At 42.8% G+C, this 10153-nt stretch overlaps 1 protein-coding gene across 10 annotated transcripts in view; it reads left to right on the forward strand.

The window, feature by feature from the left end:
* Window positions 1-10153, forward strand: part of CAMTA1 (calmodulin binding transcription activator 1) — an 89276-nt gene that overhangs the window by 71298 nt on the left and 7825 nt on the right. For 5 of the 10 annotated variants that reach the window (XM_040263319.1, XM_040263311.1, XM_040263313.1 and 2 more), the window contains 2 exons: window positions 1201-1275; window positions 4163-4193. In XM_040263319.1, the coding sequence (XP_040119253.1) occupies window positions 1201-1275; window positions 4163-4193 (106 nt within the window). The remainder of the gene's footprint in view (window positions 1-1200; window positions 1276-4162; window positions 4194-10153) is intronic. The other 5 variants (XM_040263320.1, XM_040263312.1, XM_040263314.1 and 2 more) reach the window with 1 other exon arrangement.

Raw genomic sequence — 10153 nt, forward strand, 5'->3', positions numbered from 1 at the left:
ACTCAGAAAGGTGTCACCCTAATACAGTCAACTGGGGCTGCGCAGGTGGTGCAGTGGTAAAGAACCTACCTGCCAGTGCAGGGGACAAAAGAGATGTGGGTTCCATCCCTGGGTCAGAAAGATCTCCTGGAGGAGGAAATGACAACCCTCTCCAGTATTCTTGCCTGGAGAATCCCATGGACAGAGGAGCCTGGTGGGCTGCAGTCCAGGGGTCGCAAAGAGCTGGACGCAACTGAGCACTCAGTGAGCGGGTGCACATGTGGGATCATCGTCTAAATTGTAGTGTGTCTACCCCCAAGACCTTGGAAAAGTCAGCAGGGCTGAGCTATTCCATTTTGCAGAGAGTCATAAAGAGTTTTAGCCCTGGAAAATACAATGACAAAAGTTTAGAAAACAATAGCCCAGGGACTTCCTGGTGGTCCAGTAGTTAAAACTTCACCTTCCAATGCAGGGAGTGCGGGTTCGATTCCCTGGTGAGGGAGCTAAGATCCCATATGCCTTGCAGCCAAAAAAAAAGCCATAATATAGAAGCAATAGGGGTAACCAATTCAATTTGTTGTTGTTCAGTTGCTAAGTTGTGTCCTACTCTTTGCGACCCCATGGACTGCAGCCCACCCGGCTCCTCTGTCTTTCACTATCTCTCAGAGTTTGCTCAGGTTCATGTCCATTGAGTTGGTGATGCTGTCTGTCTCATCCTCTGCTGCCCCTTTCTGCTTTTGCCATCAGTCTTTCCCAGCACCAGCATCTTTTCCAATGAGTCAACTCTTTGGTTCTTTATTGAACAAATTCAATAAAGAGTTTTAAAATGGTCCACATCAAAAAAAAAAGTCTTAAAATAATAGCCCAAAGAGAGAATGAATGTCTAAACTGAGAAAGCCTAAACACAGGCGAATGAGTGTCTATCTCATCCCGTTTTCAACAAATCGAGCTTACAAAGACTTGAGGAGTAGTGAGAGGACATCTTATTTTCAGTCCTTCCGTTGTCTCCCTTTCAGTGGTGAGAGCGTTTACACCTCCCTCCTTCCATCTCTCCCAGTGATGCCCAGACTCAGATCCACGAGATAGGCTTGTGCTGTTGGATTTGCTCCATGAACTGTTGGGTTAAAAGTTCTCTTGAACCACTGACTTGCTTTCAGCTTGCACACACGAAACGTCACTGCACTGTTTTCGTGACCGTGATTCGTATTCTGGCTTTTTCAGGAGCAGTTTGCTAACCAAAAAGCAGGACCAGGCTGCTCGAAAAATAATGAGGTTTCTACGCCGTTGTCGCCACAGGTACATTCACCCTCATTTTGACATTTTCCTCATCTAGAATGAAACCACCCGCATTGCCTTAACCACTCATAAAGTCCTAGGTGAAGCTAACCACCCCTTCGCCCCACAAATAATCAGACTAAAGTGACATCAGGATGACGGAACTCTTTAGGAACAGAGTTGTGAGAACCCTGCTCTCTGTTCCAGACGATGCTGTGTGTATATTGAATCACGGGGATCGTGCCAGTGTTTTTCTGTTTTGGTTCGAGGAGAACTTAGCTGAGTAGCTTTTCGTTCCAGATTTTTCTTCAGCAGTGTGGTCTTCACTCTGAACGCTTACTGTGCTAATGTGTGTCCAAACAGAAAGAGTTTCTCTTCTGAAGGAAAGGATGTGAAACCACGAGTACCAAGTTTTCTGATGTAGTTTCCACTGAATAACTTGTGCCCTCTGCTGGTGGTTTCAGGGATAACACCCTCCCTCAACCGATCAATTCCCATTCTTCTGTGATGGGGAACAGGAGAGGTGGTTGGAAGGAAACTGGGCAGGAAAGGACAGGCACCTTGAGATGGGAGGTGAATTTCCAACTAGAAGTGGGCTCTGATGACTCCAGCATCTTCCTGTGGAGCTAAACCTTTCTCTCTGTTTTCCCGAGTTTGAGATGCCTTGGTGAAGACAGAGTCCTTGACTCAGATTTCGGGGGCTGGTGAACTGCGCGTTTGTTTTCTTTACATGGGTTAATGCTCTGTCCTCACTTTTGTGACACTGGCCGTCTGAGCTGTGTTCAGACGACTCTCCACATGGTTTTGTTGTTTTTCCGTCCATCAGGAGCCATGCAGTTCACAGACCCAGACTTGAAAGCAAGCTCTTTAATGACCAATTTCTTCCCATTTCATTGTACCCAGAGCCCAAGCTGTCTGGGTGTAGTGTGACTCCTCAGAGGTTTCGCTTTAGTGTTTTTCCTCCTCAAATTGTCTGCTTGCTAACTTTGGCAATATTTTAACTCTGAAACTTACTAGGGGTTAACTGGCTACTTGTGTGCACTTTTACTTAAATTAACAAAATAATTTGTTTATATGAACACGGAAAGGAAAGTGGACAGAGCTACACGTGCAGTAATAATTAAAAGGAACATTCTTTAGGATATATACGGTACTCTTTACCCAGAATTGCTGCCAGGGCAGCAGAGGCACTTTTACCATATTCCTCTGCAGTGCATTTGCTCTCCACCTGCGGGGATTGGGGTTCTCCCCATGATTAGCTAAGCTGATGAGAGCTCCCATATCAATGTTCTGAAATAGCAAGTCTTGTTAGAAAATGCATATCAAAATATGGGGCAGGACCAGGACATGAGGAAATGAATTCTCCAGGCCTTACCAAAATCAGTCTCTTCCTTATTATTCAGTCATACCTGCCTTAGAGGACTTTCAGCCAAATCAAGGAATTGCTGTTCTTTCTTTGGTGACAATACCAAGGCCTTCCCTGTGCCTTTTTCCATACGTGTTCACACTCTTCTCCCTTCTTCCTCTTCCTCCCGCAAAACAAAAAGCCCAGGAGGATTCTCCCCAGTACCACTGAGTCTGTGGTTAACACTCTCCCAGCAGAGTTGATCTTGAAGAAAAACCCCCTCAACATTGCTCTTCCTTAAGCCACATAAAACAAGTATGTTCTCAAGTTGAATTCTCCTTGGTTCTTCTGTATCCTCAAAGTTTGAAAATATGCATGCGTAATGCCTCTTGGGCTTCCCGCGTGGCTCAGTGGGTAAACCATCCTCCTGCCAATGCAGGGGACGCGGGTGCGCTCTCTGGGTCGGGAAGATCCCCTGGAGGAGGACGTGGCTACCCACTCCAGTATTCGTGCCTGGAGAATCCCTTGGACAGAGGAGCCTCGTGGGCTACACGGGGTTGCAAAGACTAGGACACAGCTGAGTTGCTGAACAACCAATGCCTCCTTGGTGAATGTGAGCAAAGCTGTTCAATACAATCCTATTTTCTTCTTTTTTTTTGGCCACAACTGACTATGTTTACATTGGGTGAACTGAGAGGGTAAGAACATAAATGCCCAAAAGTTTGCTTCACTTAGGAGCCTGGGTGAAGGAATGGTTTCACTCATGTGTTTTCAAGAGTTCTCCTTTTTCAGACTGGTAGAGAAGCATTTCTTGAGGGTTTTGTCTTTCTTCAGCCTTCATTTTTACCAGGAATAACCTCATGAAGCTAACAAGAAGATTTGTTATGAAGAGAGTATCAGATTCTGGGTCTGAAGTTCTCTTCACTGTTTGGGATTAAACAATGACGTCTCTTGGCTCTCTCTCTCTCTTTTTTTTTTTTTTTTACTTGCCCCTTGATATTCCAGATGTTAGGAAAAAATAGGCAGGCAAATTGGAGTAACCTTTGTCTACTATGCATGGTCAGTATTCACTTTCCATGCCTATAGTCAATCAAGGAACTTGAAGAAATCCCGAAAATCTATCCTGGAAGTTTGAACTCACTTCCCCTAGAGTAAGTGTCACCTCGTTGCTGTTCCATCCAGGTTATTGAATATTATCTCAAGAGAGACCATCATCTGTATTGTCCCTTAGAAGCATTAAAACAGGAAATCTCCTATGATGCCCTCTCAGAAAATGTAGGTAGGAAGTGGCATTGGGAGTCAGCAAGTGTCCCATTTCTTAAGGATTTTGCCAAGTCATGTGACCTCAACATTTTTAGACCAAAAAATAAATTGGTGACTTTCCTACCTGCTCATTTCACATCTTCCACCACCACTCTCCTTTTCTTTCTTTCCAGAAAAAAAAAAAAAAAGGAACTACTTTATAGTCTTTCTGTTGTTGTTGTTGAAATAAAGCTATTTATAAGGTTTCTGTTGTGACCCTCACATGCTAATAGCTCTTTGGTGTTGTTTTACTGTCTAAAGCCCCCTGGTGGACCATAGGCTGTACAAAAGGGTGAGTGTAGCTGCCTGCTAGCCAGTTTATCTTTACCTTCCATTTTCAATATTTTGCTTTTTGCTTGCTTGCATGGGGCTGCAGCCTAGGTATGCCAGTAAAGTTTCACATCCATTTCTAATGAAATAAGATTAAAAACTAACCCTGACTACTAACACTGCTACTTTATACAACAGGATAACAGTCACATACAGACATACAAAAATGCATGAGCAGCTGAAAGGCCCTGAAGCCGCCACAGGGCATGCTAGCACTTGGTGGGAGAAGCCTTCCGTATGAAAAAGGTGGCTGGTGGGACAAGTTTAAATCTAAACAAGGCTGCACTAGAAGAAAACCTTAAGCGAGTGGTAATTGGTGATGAAGATAATCTGCTACATGAAATTCAACTACTTCTGTGTCGAAATTTCCAAAGCAAGAAGGCTTGCTAGGCAATACTGATGTTTTTCTTTTAACTGATCTATTTCTTATTTAGAGTTACATAGTTTCATTTTCTAGCTCTCCCCTTCCCTAGTGCTAGGAGGTAAGTCAGTAGTACCCAGAGCCAAGTCAGTACCCAGAGCTGCGCTTCCTGAACCGGCCCAGTACATTCATTATCCAAAAGTGAGTGAACCCGACTTCCAAGATTTAATGACAGTGCTGAAGAAAGACAGGGTGGTGTGAAGTGTCTGAAACCTGTACATTCTATATCAAGGTCCCGAGTGGGTGTTCCAAGAAAATTTGTGTTTGAAAAAAATGATAGTGGTGGTTCAGTGGACCATGTGAATGTCTGTGAGATTTTTAGAATATGATGCTGATTTGTAAGTATGCGGACATGACTATAACAAGTCTTTGTTGTTATTGTTCAGTTGCTAAATCATGTCCAACTCTTTGTGAGCCCATGAACTGCAGCATGCCAGGCTTCCCTGTCCTTTACTATCTCCTGGAGTTTGCTCAAACACATCTTGGGTTATAATAAAGGATGTAGCAGGCAGAAAACTGTTTTTTAAAAGCCAGAAATTGAATTCACGAAAATCAGACTTGAATTTAGGTTAACTAGACAACTTTTGTCCTAGAGATAGTGTTAAGATGCATTTAAAAATCTAACATGGCAGAAAAATAAAATAAAACATTGCAGTTACCTCTATCAACTCAACTACATCCAACATCCTCCCTTCTTACCTTACGTTAGCACTCTATTTAATCATTTACAAGATTCCTGAGAAAAGATCATGCTTCAAAAATTCCCAAACTTCTAATGTCTCTGGAGATGTTATTTCCCATATAACCACATTTGTGTTGTTGATGCTAATATTTATTTATTATATTTCAATCCAAACATTAAAAGGTCTTTTAATTAAAAGACCAGGTAATAAATGTCTGTTGCAGTATAGCAGTTCCCCTTATCCAAGGGGGACACATGCCACGACCCCGGTGGATGCCTAGTGGATGGGTAGTACCAGACTCTAAACATGCATACGTATATATACTATGTTTTCACCTATACTGACAGGCAGTTCACATATACAGCACAGATGTGCTGGACAAAAGGGTGATTGACGTCCCAGGCAGGACCAGGTGGGGCAGTGTGAGATTTTATCATGCTACTCAGACAGCACACAATTTAAAACTCATGAATTGTTATTTCTGGAATTTTCCATTTAATATTTTCAGACCACAGTTGACCTGTGGGCAGCTAAAACCTTGGAAAGCAAAACCACGGATAAGGAGAGGACCCTGTATCCAGTTCTGCCACGGAAGCGTGAGAACAGCCACAGACAGTCCCATCAGTGGATAGTCATGGCTGTATTCCAATAAAGCTGTATTTACACACATGTGCATTGGGCTGGATTTGGTCCACAGGCTGTAGTTTGCTGACCTAGGGTGACAAGAGAATTGAGTTTTTATTGTTCTTCCTAAGTCAAGATCCCAGGTGGCTCAGTGGTAAAGAATCTGCCTGCCAGTGCAGGAGACTTGGGTTCAGTCCCTGGATCAGGAAGATCCCCTAGAAAAGGGAATGGCGACCCATTCCAGTATTCTTGCCTGGAGAGTCCCATGGACAGAGGAACCTGGCAGGCTATAGTCCATGGGGTCACGAAGAGTTGGACACAACTGGATAACTAATATATTAGTTATCCTGTAAAAAGTTGACACTGAAGGAGAAATTTGTTTTAAAAAATGTAAAGCAGCTACATGCCGTTGTAAATTTAACTAGTCAGAGCTCTCTAGAATTAGGCAGTTGCTTACAGTTGGAATTATTTCAGGTCCCATGTGGTGGAGCCAGCTCAGAGATTTGAGCAGATGCCTCTGTGTTTGAAATACAAGAGAGAAATGGGACACAAATCTCCATTTCTCTCTTTTTCTATTCCCCCTCACTCTCTGCGTACATGGATAATATCTCTTTCCATTAAAAAAAGAAAACTCCCAAGAGAACAGATGCATGCCCTAGTATTCAATTTAATTATAAGTGGTAGTATCTTGCATGTTCTATGCAATTTATATAGTTCGCTGCAAGGACCCAACAGTTTAGTAAAAGCGGTTGCTTATGCACTTTTGAAGCTTGTTAGGGTCTGGTATGTTAATGATCCTTTTTAAGAGTACATTTTCTAGAAGTGCTTTTCCATGCCAACCAGAGTCCCCACCTTCATTTCCTGAACGCCTGTTGCATTCTGCTGCGAGTTCCTAAAACTCCTCCTCATGCATGAAAACTTGGAATTTCATAACACCCCCATCCCTTTCAGTCTTAGGGGGCTGGAGAGAGAGGAACTCAGAAGCTTTCAGGTTCCCTCCAACATGGTTATTTTTTTCTAACATGAATTCCCAGGTGACTCAGTGGTAAAGAACCTGCCTGCAACGTTCTAACATGAATTCCCAGGTGACTCAGTGGTAAAGAACCTGCCTGCAACGCAGGAGACTCAGGTTCAATCCCTGGGTCAGGAACATCCCCAGGAGAAGGAAATGGTGACCCACTCTAGTATTCTTGCCTGAGAAATCCCAGGGACAGAGGAGCCTGGTGGGCTACAGTCCATGGGGTCACAAAAGAGTCAGACACGACTGAGCAACTAAACAGCAACTTGAAATGAGGAACAGCTCCTCTGTGTCTTGTCTAATTCCCAGTAGGATCTCGTGTCCTCTCTGTCCACGGGAGAAGTTAGGATGGCCCTCTAAGAGTCCCTGGGTTGAAGTCCTTCGGGAGGCAGGGCTTACTCTGAGGAGGATTTATATTCCTGGAATTTATGTCAAAGAAGATAATATACTTAGTAATGTATACAGTACACCATAGTTAAGACATTTAAAATCGTATTCAGAGATAATAATTTGAAAAGTGAAAGAATGAAATTTCACAGTATAGCATATATAAAAGGCAATTTGACCCCAACTCCTAAATTAATGAAGGAGAAAGATATATAAACAGAAGTGATGTCAGCCATCAGAATTGGGAGCCAGTAGGCTAATTCCAGCAGCTGAGCAATCAGAAAATACCCATTCAAATTATCAGTCTTGGGGAAAGCTAAAAAAAGCACCAAATGGTCTTCGCCGAATCTAGCTCATTTTCACTTAAGTCTTTCCTCCAGACTTCACCCCTAATTTATCCAGTAACTTAAAATGGAGTCATCCAAATCCTAATGCCGTCAGAGGAATTTGTTTTGTCTTGGATACAATAACTATCTATTCGAGAAAGCATTAATTACAGATGTTTGAGTCAACAGTTTTAATTATTATTTTCTTAGTTCATTGAGGTGTGATACAACTTCAGTAAATGGCTGAAGGATTGCTAAGCTTGAAGAAATTTTTTAGTGCACAGGCTGAAAATAATTCTGCATTCCAGTTGGATTTTGAGTATCTCAAACAGGGTGTTATTCAGTGTTACAGCAGAAAACCAGGATGCCTCAGATGAAAAAGAAAATAGAAAACAGCTGAATTACCTAACAGGTTTATTCTCAAGGTATTGAGACTAAAATAGAAATTGCCTTAGACAAATTTCTTCTTTCCCTGATGAGATCAGATTTCTGCAAGAGAGCCTAATAACCTGTTATAGTCCTTGCAGGTATTGTAAACAGCAGGACTCCTGGTATTGAAATAACCAATTTCTTATAAATTGCTGGCCTAGCTACCCATGTTCAGTAAAGGTGGGTGAAACCATGCAACTGGAAGGAAAAGAGCCCTGATTGGAGGAAGAAGAAATAACACTTTCTGATCACAAATTTTTAAACAACAGGTTTTCTATTTGACAGCTGGGTTTCCAAACACTTAACCAGATGCTGCTAGTTATCTTGGTAAGTAGCATTGACAGCGCAGATTCTTGAGAGCAGTCGAGCCAAATATCTGCAGTGGGTCACTAGCAAGTTCTGCAGGTCACACACAGACTTTGTGTGTGGTTCTCTCCACTTTCGTCCAAAGGGCAGCTCTCTAACAATGCCTGCGAGTGAGCTGTTTAATTAAGGAAAATAACAGTGTCTGTCAGCAACTCGGATGTCTCACTTTGCTAGTTAAACGTGACGTTAGGTGAATTTCCAAGTGGCCCAGTCGGCTCAGGGAGGAGTGAGAGATGAAGGTGGGACGTGGCATCTCATTAAAATCTCCAAAGTAATTCTGTCTTACTTGCCTCTTTTAGGAAATGAATCTGTTGGGAACACAGTGGTGTGTGTTACATTGCAGACAACATGCTCTGTGTTGTTCTTATTGGGCCTCTCTGTCTTTTTCATTTTGCAATCCTAATGAGGTATCCGGAAAATGGCAAGACCTCTCTTTTCCTAATCCCCCCCACGAGCTATTGCAGCTCTCAGAACCACAGGTAACTAAGCAGAAAGCCGCCTCTGGCTGCCCTGTACATTTCTGACGTCCAGCATTGCAAGAATATACCTGCCAAGATCCACTGACTCATGACACATTTCCCTGGCTGAGCATCACCAAGTAGATGTAATGAAGCCGCTTTGCCTAACGCTTTACCCATGGAGCCATTGTTTGCTATGAGTTTCTGAAGCAGGCCTACTTCATTTATCCATAAACGATCATGGGACGTCTGATGGACAGAAACCCCGTGGGCTTCTGCTGGCTTTCAGCGCTGTTGCTTTTCTTCCTCACTTCAGTGCATTACAGTGCAACGCAGTTTGGGTTGAGACTGAAGCAATATCCTAAAGTGATTATTTTCAGCCTAGAATGTTTGGGGGGTAATCTCAGGGTTGTCTTTAATTTTAATAGCTGGATGGTCACAGGCCAAAGTCTTACTCTTGTAATTACTGTATGTCTTACTCTTGTAATTACTGTATAAGTCCAAGCCAGTAACACGAGGACCATTTCCCAAGTTATAGGTGCAAAGTTCAGATACCTGGGCCTGGCAGCTCTCCTTAGAGTAGCAATCTCCTTGTACCTGCAGAAGCTACAGTTTCTATCTATATGGTTGTCTTCACAGTCTCAAGGAAGACTGCTTTGCTTGTCTTCCATGCAAGGGAATTCAGAAGTAAGTGTAATTATCACAGGCCTTGTTTTTTGGGGGGGGCTTCCCTGGTGGATCAGACGGTAAAGCGTCTGCCTGCAATGCCGGAGACCCAGGTTCAATTCCTGGGTTGGGAAGATCCCCTGGAGAAGGAAATGGCAGTCCACTCCAGCACTCTTGCCTGGAAAATCCCATGGATGGAGGAGCCTGATAGGCTACAGTCCATGGGGTCACAAAGAGTTGGACACGACTGAGCGACTTTACTTTGTTTTTTTTTTTTTGTTGTTGTTAACATGGAGATTATTAGATTCATTTTTTTCCTATACCTGAATGAGTCTAACACTTATAATTCTTTAAGAGAATGCAAAACTTAATAACCCTTAGTTGAGTTTGTGTAACATAATGTAAGCAAAGGTTATTGGAAATCTGTATTCTCAGTTCTATAGATGTGGTGACTTGGATATCTGTATTCTCGGTTCTGCAGATGCAGTGACTTGGATATCTGTATTCTCAGTTCTGTATTTGTGGTGACTTGGACATCTGTATT

The sequence above is a fragment of the Oryx dammah genome, unplaced genomic scaffold (assembly GCF_014754425.2).
Source record: "Oryx dammah isolate SB20612 unplaced genomic scaffold, SCBI_Odam_1.1 HiC_scaffold_21, whole genome shotgun sequence".
NCBI lineage: Eukaryota > Metazoa > Chordata > Mammalia > Artiodactyla > Bovidae > Oryx > Oryx dammah.